This window comes from Fringilla coelebs, assembly GCF_963513975.1.
Source record: "Fringilla coelebs genome assembly, chromosome: 1".
NCBI lineage: Eukaryota > Metazoa > Chordata > Aves > Passeriformes > Fringillidae > Fringilla > Fringilla coelebs.
The window spans coordinates 139976592-139994996 of NC_140028.1; the positions used below are offsets into that span (position 1 = coordinate 139976592).

At 40.9% G+C, this 18405-nt stretch overlaps 1 protein-coding gene across 7 annotated transcripts in view; it reads left to right on the forward strand.

Annotated features, from left to right (window-relative positions):
- Positions 1-6069: 6069 nt before the first annotated feature.
- Positions 6070-18405, forward strand: part of CREM (cAMP responsive element modulator) — a 35670-nt gene continuing 23334 nt past the window's right edge. For 5 of the 7 annotated variants that reach the window (XM_084214852.1, XM_084214853.1, XM_084214855.1 and 2 more), the window contains exons 1-2: positions 11056-11133; positions 11674-11791. In XM_084214852.1, coding sequence (XP_084070978.1) covers positions 11093-11133; positions 11674-11791 — 159 coding nt within the window. In that variant the 5' untranslated portion in view covers positions 11056-11092. Of the gene's footprint in view, positions 6202-11055; positions 11134-11673; positions 11792-18405 lie in introns of those variants that run through there. The other 2 variants (XM_084214854.1, XM_084214858.1) reach the window with 1 other exon arrangement.

The following is an 18405-nucleotide window of genomic DNA, read 5'->3' on the forward strand; positions in this document are numbered from 1 at the left end:
GTTCAAGAATTTCAACTTGCTCAACATAAAATACAACTAATAAAACCCACACCTTTTTGTCCATGAAATAGGAAAATTAACAGAAGTTGAACTCTCCCAAACAACATTTATTAGTTGGCCATCAAGTGCTTAGTTCAACTCCCAGATTTATTCTATCCTTCCCCAAGGTTGCTTGGAAAAAATTTGCATATGTAATTTTTCCCATCTATTATTAAAAAGAGGCACCAATTTATTTTCATGTCATTGTAGCTTGGTGACTGCAGAACCCCTAGTGATGATGACTCTTAGGCAGCATAACTTAATGTTGAGACTAGGTTGAATTTGCAGAGCTGTTGTTACCAGAAAAAGATAAAAGGGAAAAAGAGCAAATAGTATCTGTCTGTACTAAAATGTGATAAATGGGACATGTCTAGTGCCCATTTCTAACATGTCATTTTCCAAATTAAACTTGGCATCATTCCATTTCCTTGGGTTTTCTTGAGAAATTATTTTATAAAAGTATATCTATTTGTCTTTCAAATGATCCAGTAAAAAGCACATTTCATACTTAATGGAGATGGAAACCTCCTGTAATGTGCAAAAGTACTAGACAAATAGAATGACAAAAAACAGCTCATAAATAAACTAGCTGGCAAAATAGCATCATCAAAGAGATAAATTAGTTGAGCTAGCATTAGATGAAAGATATATCCTTTTCAGAAAAATATGTTTCTTAAGCCATTTATCTGCATCACTGGTAGATTAAGAACTAACAATTCTTGACATGAAAGAAATACAGAAGCTCTCTCACATAAACACATTGCAAATAGCCTGACAATCTTCTGTTATACAGAATACTCTTCCATTTAGTTATTTTTCACTTGTAACTCTTCCCTTTATAGCTCCCAGACACCTTTACCTTGCTCCATTTATTCAGCAGCTTTTGCTTTTTATTTTATATTCTTCATTCTTGCTCTTCACTGTTATTTACAACCATTTACCACCACCAAAACAATCTGCTCCCCCATCAAAAACAACCTACAGTTGCTAGAAAATCTAGTCTACAGTCACTGTGTAAACTAAATGCAAATTCTTTAAATATATATATTTTTAATTGAATATTTTTCATAATTATGAACTCTTTGTATGTGTTTGACTTTTACTGCATTGTCTGAATGTTTGATGTCATTCACCTTTGTGTGAGGTAGTTCCTCAATGTCCTATTAGTGCTGGCCACATTCCTGCACTGCCTTACAGGATACATCCTTGTCAAGGCACAAGTGTATGCCAACTGTTTGGGATATCCATATTCCTGAGGCACAGTGTATTCACATTCAACTACAAACTGTTTTCTGTGTGCTTCTTTTAACACAACCTATTAAGAAAACTTTTAATTGTAAAGTTTTATGTATTTAAATTTTAAATATAACTCGAGCAGTTATTTGGAAATTTAATATTCATGCTATAAGTACAAAATAATGCTTTATACAAATCTGGTACTTTTCATCTGAAAAGTCCAAGATCTACAAACAGCAATAAATTGTAAATGGTTATGAATACTGTGAAGTACATATTATATTCATGTTATGAGGAAGGTATTATATAAGTAAAGTTCATGGTTCAGCACAGGAAATTAAAATTTCATGTAGTAGATCTAAGTTACCTTTTTTTTCTGCTGCAACAGAAATATCATTATGTATATGTCTTGAAGTCACTAGTCAATTCTTTTAACATTTCAGATGCCTTACATTGTTCCCTAGTCAAAATGTTATTTTCCCATTATAATAATTTCTCACATGAAATGAATATACAACAAATGAGAATGCAGCAATTTACACAATGTCAAGTTATTTGTCAGCCTATAGGTTTCTCCATTGTTTTGGTTGTTCTGGCTTCAGCATGTGGGGAGACAACAGTGCTGGAGACCTGACCTAGGACCAGTAGATTAGAAAACAGTTAGTTTGTTTGTGTGGTTGTTCAAGCAGTGATGAATAAAGTGATCACAGTTTAGCTGCTAGTGTACTCTGATTTGCTTTTGCTATGTTTTGGTGCATCAGTAAGTACCTCCTTTCAAACTGCAGGACATATCAGACAGTAGCATATGACTTGGGATATCTGTTTTGTATTTATAAATTTCAATTTCTTATTACAAATCTTAAAAAAAGTAAAAAAAAAAAAGGCAAACAAAATGAACACAAACAAACCATCTTAAAATGTTGTATTTCATATTTGTAGTGTAAAATATTGTAACATTACTGCAACTTATTATCCAAAATCAAATCATTACAAACCCAAGAAAATGAAAGTAATAATAATTTAAAAAATGGACCTAGAATAGTACTTGATACCCCCTTCACCAATAATAACATCCAACCCTTTCAAATAAAGCCTATTGTTTACATGACACAAGGCAAAGTAGAGCTAGCTGAGGTACACTGCAAAGCCTCACAGCTGTTAGGCCAATTTCTCACTAAGCCAGACCTGGGACTCCTCAAGGCTATTCCTTCCTGTGCTTCTGGCTTATACAAACCACAAAAGTCAAGGCAGTGCCTTAGCATAACACTAATTTAGACAGTATTGGTTTTCAGAGGTTCCAGTGATGGGCAGTAGCAAATAATAAGAATAAAAGGATCATCAATTTGCTCTTGTACTACTCGTACTACTCAATTTTATTTCCAACTTGACATAGTTTAGAGAAGGAGAGATTACGAAATATTTATAATTCTACAGATGTGTAACTATTAAAACTGTATACATTAAAAAAATATTTACAAAGCTTTTACCTTTTACAACGTTCTTCAATGTTTGCCTTTCTAAGGGTGTGCCATTTCTGGTTCTATTTGTGAGCCAATGGAAATTCATATTTTTCTTGCATAGCTAGGAATTTAGAAAAGAATAGGTAAAATAAATTATTAGTCTTCTTTTTTATACTCATTAAAGTGTACTTCTTGCCTAATCTGTTCTCTGTTTCAGACTGATCAGGATTCTGCTGCAGCATGCAGATATTGGCTATTTCTGACTTTCATCACATTCACAAAACAAATTGTGAAAACAGTGGCTGTGTGTTGCCTGCACTTTCCTGTGACCACGCTGCAAGTTCTGCACTTGTCCCACTATTTCCTTGCAGGCAATGAAAGAGTAGAGGTAGGGTTATTCAACGATCAGCTGAAATTAGAGTGGTCCATGAGGGGACCTGTGGTGAAATTATTAATCAGTAAGTATCACTATTATTTCCATTAGGATACCAGTCTATTTTTCTGTCAGTTTTACCTGTATTAACTTCAGATGTCTGGATTCTAATTAAAGAGAAATTGACAACCAAACTAGGTAGCATATCATTTTGCTGTAATTGTTTATGCCAAGACAATACAAGAAAACTAAACAGGTGTTTCATAAGACTAGAGCTGAAATGCACAAGATTCTTCAATCCCCTTTAAAAAAATCGATTTAAAAGATAGCTGTGAGATCCATATGTGGAATCAGTTGTCTGAAAATTACACAGATAGCACTCCTACTGATGTAATGTGCACTGGTGAAATATTTAAGTTCTCTGCAAACAGCACCATGTTTCTTTTTGGTGCCAGACAAAGTTGCTCCAACACCCTGTTCATCTATTACCCTCCCTGGTTAAGGTCCTACCTCTCTCTGTGTGATCAGACTTAAGAATTGATCCAGGTTGAAAGAAACTTAATGGCTCTGCCCACCAAAGTTTAAAAAAAAAACAACAACAAAAAACAATGGACATTTTGAGATTGAGAGAAAAGATGACTCAGGCAGTCATTCTGACAGCAGCAAAGAGTCTGGATTTCAAGTTTATGTTCTTCCATAAATGATGAAAATCATAACAAATTCTGACTTGTGTGGCCTTCTTATGGATTGCTTTTGGTCTCAGCATTTGAAATTAAATGGGTTCACATCAGGCATTGTTCCCAATTGAAGGAGAACTGTTTTTAGTCAAAGTGAGCACTTTTGTGGCACAGGTTGGTCTGGCCTCACATAACAAACACGGTACCCCTGCCCTGCTGCAGTAAGAACACAACACAAGGCTCTTTTCATTCCCTTCCTCTTCCAGACCCCCGGCTTCAGAGAGCTGCGTCATGAGCCAAATCTGGTTAGTCATCTTGGTATTGCCAAGGTTTAGGGCACTCTGGCTCTTACACCTCTGATACAGTTCATTATGAGAGAAGTGGTATAAATAGTAGTAATTCTTAGTTAAACATTTCAAAGCATTTATGGCTTACTTGAAAACTAATAAAAAATAACTCTTTGTCCAAATCCAGGCCCTAAGAGTTCATGGAAATTCTGTTTGTTTACAGGTAACTCACTCCAGTGGTTTCCATTATTTAACACTCTCATTTGAAATTTCTACCTGCTTGTACTAAGACTTCTACTTTCAAAAATATTTTTGAGGTGCTGCTAATATCCTAAGAGCCATTTCTGGCTTTTTGAGTATACAAGGCAAAACTGGAATTTCTTCCAAAGGTTTCAGCAGAGTAATTCTCAGTAGTTTAACACTTGCCAGTTCATTTGATTGTCTTACTAGTCTAACAAATATTTTTAATTGACAAGAGAAAACATATCTTTTAATGAATGAGCATAACAATAGTGTACGTAATGGGTGAGATCTTAAACCAGAATTAATTATGGGAAGAGAAATTCCTATTTAAAAACCCAGAACAGACACATAATATATATACAAAAACAAAGGGAGGGAAACAGAACTCAAAGCAGGAAGGGGGTGTTCGATATTTCAACAAAGGAAATGTAGGATGAAAACTGAAAACTTGCACAAGCAATAGTGATATTTGAAGATTCTGTATTTTTTCCACTACATTGCAATTTAGATAGCGGTGTTAAATAAGTCCTGTGAAGCAAATTAAAAAACTAAATGCTTAAAGGCAAAACTTTTGCAAATAAATATGAGTCATCTCTTATGAAGTCAGAGATAAGAGTTATTTGTTTTTTAAAAAAACACAGGAAATCAATACGTAGGTTCTCTCTATGCCATGAATAAGACTGAGTGTTTGACCTGTGTAGACCTATCACCAATCCTGACACACACATCCTCCAATTCTTCAATCACAATGAGTTATGTGACATTAACTTAGATTTTTCATTTTTATTTAGCACACTCAGTAGATTCTCACAAGGAAAAAAAAAAAAGAACAAACCTAAACCATAAAAATGGGTTTAGTTCTGAAGTTACATTATGTAATTTCAGAATATACGTGTAGTGATGTATACACATCCAATTTAAAATTTACTGCAGTATAATCCCCTTGTCACACTACTTTGTAAAATACTGATCAGCAATAAGACATACGATGTTCAAACACCCATAGTAACAAAGTTTATGGCTTACGCATTTATTGCATTTTAACATTATTAACCCTGAGCCGACGGGCCCTGCGCTTCCGGCAAAGGACGTGCTCACACCTACAGCACAAACCCAACATGACTCAGGACATTTGCACGTAATCCCGTGGAAGCGAGCGGGGAAACAAGCACGTCCCTCCCGCTTGTTGCCTCTTGGCAATTTCTGATTTACTGAGCCAAATAAATGTAAAATACTATGTCATACCACGAATGTCTGACGCAAGGAACGTGCTTTTACTAAGCAGAATTACAAAACAACCTGCGGGCAGCACCTCGGCGGGGCGGCCTCTGGGCAGGTTTCCGTGTCCCTCAGGGCTCCGGCACCGCCCAGAGGACAACCGGGAGTTGTGCCGCGTCCCTTCCCTAGGTCAGTAGGGGGACAGCCAGGGCTGGAGCCTGCGGGGAAGCCCAGCCAACCGCCCTTATCAGCGGGGCCCGGCCGCCCCGCTATCGCACGCCCGCAGCGCGGCGCAGGAGCGCGGCGGGCCCGCGGCTGCCCCTGCCCCGGCTGTTACCGGCCGCCCCCGCCCCCGGCAGCGCGGGGCCGCCCCGCCCGCACCGCGGCGCGTCCCGCCCCGGCCAATGGGCGGCGCCGGCGGGGGCCCCGCGGCGGCGGTTGGTCAGCGCCGCGGCCGTTGCGCCCCGCGGCCGCCCGGCACCGCCGCCCGCGCGCGGCTCCGCCTCCTGCCGCGGCCGCTGGAGCTGGGAGGCCCCACAGACGCCATTTCCTCAGCGCCCCCGCGGCGGCGCGGCTGCATCAGCGCTGACGTGAGGACGACGTGCGGCTCCGCCCGGCCCGGTCCCCCCCCACCCCCTGTGACGGGGGCAGCACGTACAGGGCGGCGGGTGAGTGTGGGAGGGGGCGGGGACACATGTGCGCGCAGCCCGACCCCCCGCGGGCCGGGAGCGGGGCAGCGCGGAGGGCAGCGGGCGGCGCGGCGGGCCGGGCAGGGCAGGGACGGGCAGGGCAGGCGGGGGGCGCTGTGCCGCGCTTGGCTCAGCTCCGCCGCGGGAGCGCGCGGGAGGCGGCGGGAGCGCGTCCCCGTCGGCAGCCGGGAGCGCGCTGCGCTTAGGGATGGCCGCGCAGAGCCCGCACGGCGCTGCGGGGCGGCCCCGAGGCGGCTGCGCCTCCCGGGAATTCCGGAAGGTCTGCGCGGAGCGCCGGCTCCGCTGCCGTCCGGGAGCCACGGCACTCGCCGGGCTCCGGCAGGCGGTGGCTCCAGTGCTTGCTCGGGCCACCGGGCCGGCTCGCCCGGTGTTGCGGCTCGGAGCGGGGGCAGCGCCTGCCCGCTGCGGGCAGAGCGCCCCGGACGGCCCGTCCTGGGGTCTCCGCAGGGCTGCCCCGGCCGAGTGGAGCGGGGGTGCCCGGTGGCGTTTGCCCCTCGGTCCGTTACTCCCGGTTATAACCTTGCCCCACAGGGCTTTCGGAGCTGGGTCAGAACAAGTGGGGAGGGATCACAGTGGGCTTCGTGAGTCTAAAGTCTTGCTTGAAACTTTTGTCTGCATCCCCCACTGGTGTGATAGCATCAGTTTTGGTGCTGAGCGCAACCGCGTGTTAGGTGATTCCACGGGGGCTGATGCTTGAGTGATCGTCTGGCCTACCCAGGGGCTGGTTGGGTCCGTCTGGAGGGGACCGTGTGTCCGCTGACAGCCGGCTCTGCACTGCGCTGTCAGCATGGTTGGGGTGGCAGGTGCCGAGTGGCCAGGTAGCATTGCCTGTGCTCAGAGTAATGGGACGTTGGGGTTTTAAGATTTTGGGGTTTAGGGTTTAGCTGAGATGTTCGAGGAAGAAAATAGGGAAATAAGAGTGTAGGAGACACAAGAACTTTAGTGATGAAGCTCCTGGTGATGCTGAAAACTGAAAGTTTGCGCTTCAAATTTGGGTCTGTTTACTGTTGCACATTTTAATTGACTGACTCCTGTGCTCACCTTATGAGCTGGTGTCCTTCATGCCACCAGGGTGGTAAAACAGTTATTACAGAACTGATACAAAACACAATGTCTGAAACAAGTGTATTCTGTGAGTTTCCACACTCACTGTGGGGTCATCAATAAATGCAAAACAGGTGTTTGTAAATTCACATTCTTGCTTTCTAGTAACTCCTCTGTGAAAAAACTTCAAAGAGATTTGGAGCAAGGGCTGAAACATATTTTTTAGCCCTTTAAAATTGATTTCCTTTATATCAAACTACATTTGTTAGCAGTTCCTGATGTATAAAGGATGGTTGAAATAAAAAAGTTGTTTTTAAAAATGTCTCTGGGTATTTATTTAGACAGTCACGCACTTCCAGTTACGCAAAATACTGTAGCAGTCTGGTTTTGCAGTATAATTTCACCAATAGACATAAAATATTATATTGATATGCAGACAAACAGCAGTACTGGGAGGAGTGAAAGGATTTCTTGTGCTCTTTATTGCAAAAGAATGTCTTGCTAGCGATGCTATTCTTCATCTCTTACCTATGCGCAAAAATAAAAAGAATTCACACCTTTAGCTGTAAATGGCTTCAAATTTTCTAGGAAGATCTTTCTGTTTTCCTCCAACTGATTCCATCTGTCACATTTCTCCTGTCAGGGGTGGTTCATCTGATCACAGTTGAAGAAGCTTTTGATGGGCACTGTATGCATCATCTTAATCAGTGTTTATCTGCTACTGATCACTGACCTGCTGTCCATTAGTCTCAGTGACTACAGTAAACATGTGCTTATAGATATTGAAATGTTGCAAGTTTGGTAAGAGTTAAACTTCTGCCATACCCTGAAGATCTCTTTGCAATGTTGTAGGAAGAAGCAGGTATATTTGCTTCGTTATGGAAGACCATTTTAGTCCCATTTTTATGTGTGTGCAGAGGTGTAACTTGTGTATTAATTTAAAAATCTAGACTAGTATTTGAAATTATTGTTCAGTCTTTGTAAGTAACTAAGATAAAAAATATAAGAAAAAGATGTATTAATAATGAGTATAAGACTAAAACTTGTATATAATGAGTCATACAATGAAGAAAAACATAATGTAATTTTAAACAGGACCCAAGACCACTTTAAACTATTTGCTTAGTATTCTTTTAAAAATAGAAGGAAGGTTATGTAAACTTTTAAGTGTAATGTGTACTGCTACTGATAGACTGTTATAAAGGATTTTAAGGGCTTGGCGGAAAATTCTGTTTTTCTTTCTTGGAAACTTAATAGCAATGAATATGTTAGAATCCGCTTGCAATGCAGACTGTGTGTGATATGTGTGGAAACTGTTTACTGAATTGGATTAGTGACGGTTTCATGCCACAGTCTGTATTGCTGATGTTTTAGAAAAGCATAATTATAGTATTGCTCAGTTTTTTGTTTGAATGTATTAAAAATTTTGATGTATTCATGTTGACGTGATATGTAGTACAGGAAATAAAACCCCTGTACAATTCAGGTTATAAAAGTGCTCTGAAGACAGTGACAACCTAGTCTGAAATTCAGGAGTTCCTTGGCATGCCTGGTCTTGAGCTGTGTACAAGCCCACGTGAACTGGCAGAGCTCAGCGTGACTGTGCCACCACTGACCCTGTGGGCTCAAATGACTGCAGCTGACCTGCTCCTGCCAGCTCAGTGATCCCATGGTTGTGTCTATCAGTCCTAATCTTGTAACATGTCTGAACTGTGATACTAATGTGCTGGTTTGTCTTAAGTCATCATTCTCACTGAAGTTTTATGCCAAGATAGCTCGTGTATCTTTTAAAATTACTCATATACTTCATTATTTTTGTTTTGTTTTTTTTTTTTTTAGGCTGTGATTGGATCTTTATATTTGGATGTTGTTTTAAGTCAAGTCACTATTTGGTCACAGAGGTTGTCAAAAAGAAGCAGGTTTGAGCTTATCTAGGAAAAGTATTTTACTGTGTTTCAGAGTAGCGATTGCATTTTATGGCAGTCAAATTTTCAGACTTTACTCCACCCTACTAAATATTTCAATTAAACAATCATTTGTATTGAGAGTCAGAATATACACTATTATAGGTGGAAAATCTATATAAATTCTGGAGTTTTCCAAGTATATCATAAATCTTAATTATGTTTGTCACTCCACTGACATGTATTGTTCTTGCTGTTATTTTTCTAATTAAAGATAAATAATAAAAAAATACACCCCTTTCTCTGAGCTGCATTTTGCAAAATATGAGGAATAACTTTGTTAGATATTCTGCTGCACTGATGCTCTTTCTGTAGCTTTTTGCTAATGTAGTGCAGCACTGCAAATGAAAGATCTTGGGAGAAAAAATCCTGATAAAGTAGTAAAAGTAAATATATTTTTATACTGTTCTGCAATCAGTGAGAAAATAAGCTAAAAATAAGGAATAAAATTTTTTCCAAGATGAAAAATGACACTTTCTGGGTAAAATTTCTATGAAATGCATTCAGTGGAAACAAAAGTACTTGGGTTGTTTGTTTTTGGTTTTTTGTAGTTTTTTTCAACAATAAGTTTTCTGTGACAGATGGCTCTGGATACAAAAATACTTCAGGGCTTTCATAAAGTGAATTAATTCTGATTATATTCCCATCTTTAGAAGAGATTACAATGAATATGTTGCCAGAACCTAGCCATTATTTATTCTTCCTTAGTGTGTTAGCTATTCTGAAGCTTATTCTTACATGAACCACATAAACCTTTCATATTTGAGACTTTATGTGTGACCCTAGTTTACAAAGGAAAAACTTTTTTTCCCTACTTTATTATTGTTGTTATATTGCATATATATAAACCCAGAATATTTTAATTAGGTAACATCTTCTTATAGAAAATTATGGTGAAAAGCTTGGTGAAAACAGTTTCCCCAGAGCTGTTAGGCTTTGGTGAATTTCAGTAGATATTTAATTAGATTGTATCTAAACAAAAAGGTAATTAGTGGTAACTAGCAAGAGAAAAACATAGAAAGATTTTAGTTGTAAAATAGCTCCCTATGATTCTAATCTGAATTGATAGTGGCATAGAGTATGTAACTTCTCTGAGCAGAAATACTCATGTTAACCCATAAAATGTTAAATTGTTTTGCAGCTTCACTACCATTAGCTATAGTACTGTTAAATCTGGTCATTAGAGCACCATTTGAGGCATATGAGCTAGAAATATGCTTCCCTCCATTATTCGACTGGGTATCTTTTCGTACTTTCATGCCTTTATTTTGGGCAAAATGTTGATTTTTAAAAAACTAATAAAAATTATTCTTTTCAAAAATTGTGGAATGTTCTGTAAAATAATGCCACAAAAGGAGTTTGCTTTACATTTAATTCGATTTAATGTAACAGGGACTGAATTCCAGAGCCTCAGAGTCAGGTGGGTAGCTGTCCTTGCCTGCCTCTCGCATCTCTCAGTCTAAGTCCTGAGAAGAAACCAAAGTAACTATCAGAAATAATTTAACTTTGGCCTCAGCCAGCCTTGTCATCCCCTAGTTATGGAAACTGAGCCTGGGGAGCCGAGATTTGCTGCCTCTTAAATCTCTCAACTAATATCATGTCTTCCTTTTGAGGCTGTCAGTGGTTGTGTAAGTAGGGTGTAGGTGGGAGCGTGCCTGCCGGGCGCCCTGCCTGCCTCTGCCTGACCCTATCCTGTCTCTGTTCTGTTTGTAAACTGACCTGTTGCCATGGCAATGTTTGACATCACCTGTTCAATGTTGCACCTTCAGTGCAGGGTTTGGTAGGAGAGAAAGGGAGCCGAAGAGATCCAAGCTCTTGTTTTAAAACTCACACCTTCCGTTATGACTAAGTGTGCCAAGAAATATCGAAAAGGAGCTGTCAGGTAATTGCATTTTTCTATAGCAGATATGTAGCAGATTTGGAAGTTTACTCTATGAAGTTTAAACTCTTAGTTTAAATTGAGGGTGAGCAAGTTCTTAGTTTTCAATGAAATCTATCCTTTTAAATCTGTAAAGTGAGAAGAATTGTTGTGGCTCCAGAGCCAGGAGTAGTTTACAGACAATTTAAGTGTAGATGCCGGCAGGGAGGGAATAGGCATCTTGGAAGGTTCAAGAGGGCTGTAGCAGCCCATGAGGCTGAAGGGACCAGCACTGCATGGGACCCTGGGACTCTGCTTGTCCCTCTCTGAGAACTATCTCCAGAACTGCCTCTCCCTGCAGCTTTCCAAAATACTTGTTTTAGAGCTCCTGGCTATATGAGTGAATATTTTAATACAGGGGAATGAAGAAAGGACTTCATTTCGACAGAAACATATTTATTTTCTGTCTGCGCCAAATATAGAATAGTTTGGAATTATTCTCCCTAGCTGCCTGATATATCTCCCTGTAATGAGTTATTTAAATGTGTATGTACTTACTTTTAGACTGATGACCATGGAAATGGTTGAACAGGATGACAATGCAGTGGATTCTCTGACAGAGAGAAGTGCTGGTCACCTTCAGAATCAGCCAGGCCAGAATCAGATTTCCTCAGGATCTGAGGTAAGTTGAAGTGTGGAAAGATGAGAAGAATCAATGAAGTGATATTCAGAACTGCTATGATTTTTAAACAATCAATTTTTATGGTATTCTCATGTTTTTTAAGTCTTGGTAATAAATAGGAAAAATATAGCAAAGGTATACTGGAAAATATGCCTTTAGTAGTTAACAGAGGACTGATATAACATCAGGTCTGTTAAAAGGTAGCATTTTAGGAGCCCTTTCAGACAAGAGTGATCAGTAGACAAAGGGCTTTTTTCCTTTCACTTTCACAAGGTGATTGTTATAGAGATGGGATACAGTCTTAAGGAATTGATGTGGCTACAAGATCAAACATATCTAAACCATTTGTGTATTTTGAAGATGCGTTTTATAACAAAAATGGAAACATGAATAAAAATAGCCATGGTTCTTTCCTAGTTCCAGTTTTTGTACAGAATGAATTTAATCTAATTGCAAGTATATTTTTAATGTGTGCTTGTTTTGTTTCATCCCTGTGTATCCAATCACAGCGTCTGGACTTCTAAAAGCATACTTTACATGTTTTCTATGGATTATTGTTTGGTTGTTAATGGATAGAAGATTATTTAGTAACAATTCTCAAACATTAAAAATATGTACTGTTATATTCAGCACTTGAGAGAAGTAGTGTTCCTGACAGTACTAAGATTTATAGCTTCAGAAACGTGTATGGACGACTTAAAAGGATTTTCAAAAGCCCTTTGTTAAATAAAAGAACTGATTTTAAAAAAAGTCTTACCGAATTTTTTCATCATTGGAAGTTTGAAATTATTTGCTACGATTTGAGGCCATGTATTTGTTATGTTAGATACTTGATCTACATTATAGATACATTTTAAAAACTGAAAGCAGCTGCTCTTTTTGTCAGATCTTCAGACACAAAGTAGACCGCAAAATATTTATCAACCTTCTTTGTTGGTTTTAATGTATGAAGCATTGGGAGTATTGCTTGTTCAGTTTTTTTCTTTTTTTTCTTTAAGAATTTTATTTGGTTTGCTCTGTTGATGTCATCCCGTCATTTCTTCTTTAGTGGTTCTGCTCAAATTTTCATAGGATGATTGATGTGTAAAATCTATTGGCTTGTGAAATAGTCTCTGGAGAAGACATCTGTGAATTCTGTCATGTGGGATTTTTAGTGTTGATCCAGAGACAAAGGTGTCCCTAATGCTGTAGGAGAGTTTTTGCACTCCTATATTGTGCAATGTATAACACTTTTTATGTTTGTCTGCATTTAATGCTTGAGTACTGTGTGTGAAGGTTCAGCTGTATGGGGTATGGGTCTCACACCTTCCAGTTAAAATGAGTAACTCTGAAGTATTGATGAATCTCCTTCAATTAACACTGAACCAAAACTTGTACCTCCGTTTGAAGTCTGGGGGTAACAGTCTGGAGTGGAGTCCCTGGTTTTGGTCGGATGGCTCAGAGAGCTGTCCTGGAGCTGGCAGAGCTGCTTGGCACAGGCTGGAGCTGCTGTCCCTCTGCTGGGCTCCCAGACAAGCAGGGTTGGTGCTGCTGTCCCTCCCTCTGCTGGGCTCCCAGACAAGCGGGGTTGGTGCTGCTGTCCCTCTGCTGGGCTTCCAGACAAGCGGGGTCGGTGCTGCTGTCCCTCTGCTGGGCTCCCAGACAAGCGGGGTCGGTGCTGCTGTCCCTCTCAGGCTCCCAGACAAGCAGGGTTGGTGCTGCTGTCCCTCTCAGGCTCCCAGACAAGCAGGGTTGGTGCTGCTGTCCCTCTCAGGCTCCCAGACAAGCAGGGTTAGTGCTGCTGTCCCTCTGCTGGGCTCCCAGACAAGCAGGGTTGGTGCTGCTGTCCCTCTGCTGGGCTCCCAGACAAGCGGGGTCGGTGCTGCTGTCCCTCTCAGGCTCCCAGACAAGCGGGGTTGGTGCTGCTGTCCCTCTGCTGGGCTCCCAGACAAGCGGGGTCGGTGCTGCTGTCCCTCTCAGGCTCCCAGACAAGCGGGGTTGGTGCTGCTGTCCCTCTGCTGGGCTCCCAGACAAGCGGGGTCGGTGCTGCTGTCCCTCTCAGGCTCCCAGACAAGCGGGGTTGGTGCTGCTGTCCCTCTGCTGGGCTCCCAGACAAGCGGGGTCGGTGCTGCTGTCCCTCTCAGGCTCCCAGACAAGCGGGGTCGGTGCTGCTGTCCCTCTCAGGCTCCCAGACAAGCGGGGTCGGTGCTGCTGTCCCTCTCAGGCTCCCAGACAAGCAGGGTTGGTGCTGCTGTCCCTCTCAGGCTCCCAGACAAGCGGGGTTGGTGCTGCTGTCCCTCTCAGGCTCCCAGACAAGCGGGGTTGGTGCTGCTGTCCCTCTCGGAGGGCTCCGGGCCTGTGCCCATCTCCTCAGCCTCTGGCTCCTGGGGCCTGCAGCCCTCACACACCCTCAGTGCCTTCGGGCTGCTGTGCCCCAGCATTTGTTGTGGTGAAGCTGCCCAGACAGCACTTCCTGCTGACAGGCCTTTTGAGACGCTCCTTTGGCTTAAGATGAGTAGGATTTTCTTGGCCTGTGTTCCTACCTGGCTGGCTTGGAAGGTGAGGCGCTTTGTCATGGAGAGCTGGGCCTGGGTGTTGAGGGGTAAAAGCCCACTGGAGGCCCCTGTATGGGACATTTGACCAGTTTTGTGGTGGTCCAGATGGGAAGTTTGTGTGTTTCTGAGGCTGTGCCTGTGTCTTTTGACTATTATGGAGGAGCACAGACCTCTTCTCCCTCTTTGGCCTGTGGAGGAGTACATTTTAAGAGATGTCAACTACTACAAGTGACTAAAGCATCTTGTGCCAACTTCCAGTCATCCCTCCTACTAATTTTGTGCAAATATGCAGAAATAGTAGAAAAGAATGACTTGATTCTTACTGAGAGTGAAAATGTCTGGTCACTGAAACTGAGGGCTCCTTTTCAAATATCTTTGAGGGAGTTGGGGAGATGACAGCTTTGTATTTTTTCTAACAAAATATTTGTTCAGCCTTGGTTTTGGTCAGTCAGAAGTAAAACATTTTAATACGCTGTCTTTTAATTAGTGGTTTTCTTTGTATTATCAAAGAATTGTAGAAGGGTCAAGCTTGGGAGGAACCTTTTAAGCTTATCGAGTCTGACCTGCCTGTGCAAGCAGTGTCAGCCAGAACTGTGTCTGCCTGGGATGTAAATGTCTCCAAAGATGGAGTCTCTAGAGCCTCTCTAGGCATCTGTCCCAGCAGGTGGAGTTTTAAGTCCTAGTAAAACAGGTGGAGTTTTTAAGTCCGGATGGAATGTAATGGTTTTTAATGTGCTTGATATTTAATTGAATTATGGCTTTGGCCAGGGAGTGACTAGTAAAGTGCTGAGGGATACAGCTACATAGAAGGTGGACACCTTTTTTCTTCTTCCTGGGAGGCAGCTGACTTATTTTCCCCTCTTCTATAAGCTTTTTAAAGAAATGCCTGTCATTTAGTTTTAACAGGATGGACCAGGTACTTCACAAGATGATAATCTTTACAGGACAGAGATTGTTTTGTGCTGAAGCATTTTTAATGTCTCCCCTGTTGGGAAAGAGGAGACATTAAGAATGTGTGCGCTGGAGCACTATGGTGTGATGGGATGACCTCCAATGCTACGAAGGACCTATTAAACATTATTTGTAGAGGAAAAAAATAGTGTTTGCATTTTTTTTTTTTTTGGTGCTGTATTCTCCTGCAATTTTTTGCTGCTGAAAGTAAAGTTACTTTTTGCACTAAAGCCAAAATGAGTAAATTTGAAACTAGCAAAAATGAGATGTGCTTTTTGTCCATTAAAAAGTGGTTGTTTTTAAAATAAAATGTTGTACTGTAGAATCAGTTTATAGTTGTATTTCTTGCATCTGTCACTTTTAGCCAATTGATTAATTGACATGGTAATATTTTTCTGGTCCAGCTACCAGAAAAAATAGGTAAGAAAATAAAATTATTGGTGGCTGTCTATAAGCTGTTGAATATGTGCCGAACACCCATACAAAAGCTTGATGTCTTTGAGGGAAGAGCAGAGGTGTGAGATGGAAAATTTCTCAACCTGTTTTGAAATGAGCTCCATGGGTGTCTCACATGCCCACATCATCTGTTGCTATATATAGATCTGTACTTACAAGGAAGTAAACTTGTATTGGAATATTCTGATAGTGTTGACGGTAGTCAAACTTACATCTTGGAAGATTTATATCTGCAATGGTATTCAAAGAGAAATTAGATGTTCCTTTTGCAGGATTTCTAGAAGCCATTCTGTGTTGCTGTGTGCTCAGCTACAATAAATATAACAATGTAAGATTAATGTACTTTAGCCCTTCTCAGGTTTGATAAAAACACTTTCAATTGTGTTTTCTTTTTTTCTTTAATCCTACATCTTGATGGGTTCCTCTTTGATTCACTTTTTGTTAACCTTGTCATGTTGTCTATCAGTAGAGCTGTCTGCTGACCTTGTCTGAGACACCATCTGTTGACCTCTTGTGCTGGCCCTGAATTAGACATATGTCAGGATTTACAATGTGAGAACTGCTGTCAGTGAGCATAGGGAGATTTTCAGGGAGATTTTCGGAGCCTGGAGTGAGTAGCTATTGCAAGCTGGGATCGTTCAAGTTTAGCACTTTGGGGGGTTGTCCTTGTGGGCTCTTGATATCAAACAGTGTTAAATCTTACTCCCTAGAGGTGGAGACCCTTGGGAGTTTGCTAGGCTGTTGTAAGTAAGACTCTAAAACCAGCCTGCCAAACGCAAATGCTGGCCATTTAGCAAAGTTGATGTTAGAGGATTATAAACGTGCAGCTATTTCACCATTTTGTGCTTCCTAGTCAGCCTAGCCTTATTTTCCTTAAAAGTAGATGCTGCTATTTTGGCAGTGGCTTTGGAATTGATCAAAACATGTGTCTCCAGCTTTTCCTCATAGAGGCTACTCAGTGCCCAAGTCTGGCAGGTCCTCTGTTCTTTTATTAGGTGAATCCAGTGTGGATTTGCCTTGACTTTTCCTTTTCCAGAATTGCTTTTCACTTTACTTCTAGAGTCCTTGTAATATTTGCAGTCTGTAGCAGGGACAGAAATCAGATGGGCCTGTGTCCTGAATTCTTCATTCGGCAGTGTTGAATGTATGAGTGGTTGAATGTGAAGGTAACCTCTCTAGTACTTAGCAGGGAAAGGATATCTGACATTCACAGGATATCCAGGATAACTGTTCAGATGGACCATGTATCTTGGAGTTAGATAAATGATGGGCAGCCTCTTTCTCTGCAAGAATGTGTGCCTCAGTAGGAAGGTAGTACCTGGTTATTGTTGCTGGCTATTTTTCTCCCCCCATGTAGAAGAGGGAGCACTTACATTTCCAAATACCTGAAATATGGGACCATACTGCTATTATGGGTTGCATGGTTAATATTCATTGAAGCTATTGGACGTGAGTATTGCATGCCTCGGAGCATAGAACCCATAGAATGTGTTAAGCTTCCCCTCAGCCTCTGTGTCCCTGACTTGCCTCTGTGGGTTGCTTTCAGTTGCTGTGCCAGACAGTCGTTGAAGTAATGATGTTAAAGGTAGCATTGCTCATCACTGATGTCAGAAAGAAATTTCTTTGCCAAGTTTCAGTCAGGATTTACGCATGATAGCATGAAAATGTTCTAGTATGTCAGTTGACACAGGGATATTCAGTTTGAAAACTGTAAAGGAAAATCTGAATCAAAATTCTAATAATAATTTCCAATATCTATAAAAGAGATGAAGAATATGAACCTTGAAAATTTTATAATACTGCCATCTCCTCTTACCTTAGCACTTAAACCTCTTCATTAAATCTCTTATCTGAATTAATGGAAACAAAACAATTTCTCCTTTAAACTTTAGTCCAAAAGAATATTAGCTGAATGAAGTTGTGGTTTGGTTTTTTTTTTTCCCTGTGGGGTTATACTGAATAAGGAGCTTTAAAATGAATGTAGTTTCTTAATCTCAAGTACGGTTTATTTCCTGATTATGTGTGATGAACCCATTGTATACCAAAAAGAAATGTTTAAACTGTTTACCTTTTACTGTTTTCTGGCTGTACTCAGAAAGTTCTTTCTGACCCACTGAGTATTGTATCAAATGGCAATTCTCACAAAGAGAACAGTAAATGGAAAGGTTTGGTGAAATTGCCTTTATAATGTTTTGAAAAGTTAGCATGCTTTGTAAACATTTAGACTGCTCTGTGATTGCTGCTTGAAGCTTGGGTTTAGGATGTAAGTTTTGCCACAAAATAGATCATACTTTTCAGATCTTTGAGATTTTCTGGTGCTTAATCTCATCTACTTCGGATAAATTTCTGATAATATTAATATTTGTTGAATGGGTTGGGAAGACAGTTTGTATGTCCTATTTCCCTGTTACTATTTCATGCCATTTAAGGAATGATTTAAGGAACCCATTTCAGGGTTAAAAATGCCCTCAATTGTTCTGTTTTCTGAAAAGTGATTCAGTTTCCTACAACATTGAACAATTGCATAGTGAATGTTGACAAGATCCTGTCTTTGTTTCCTAGAAACATTATTTCTTCAAAGTAATTTGAACCAACATCAGGACTTTTTGATAGCAGTGCATCTGAATAATAGTTAAAATTTTTACTTCCTTCAAGAAAGGGATTATTTTGTAG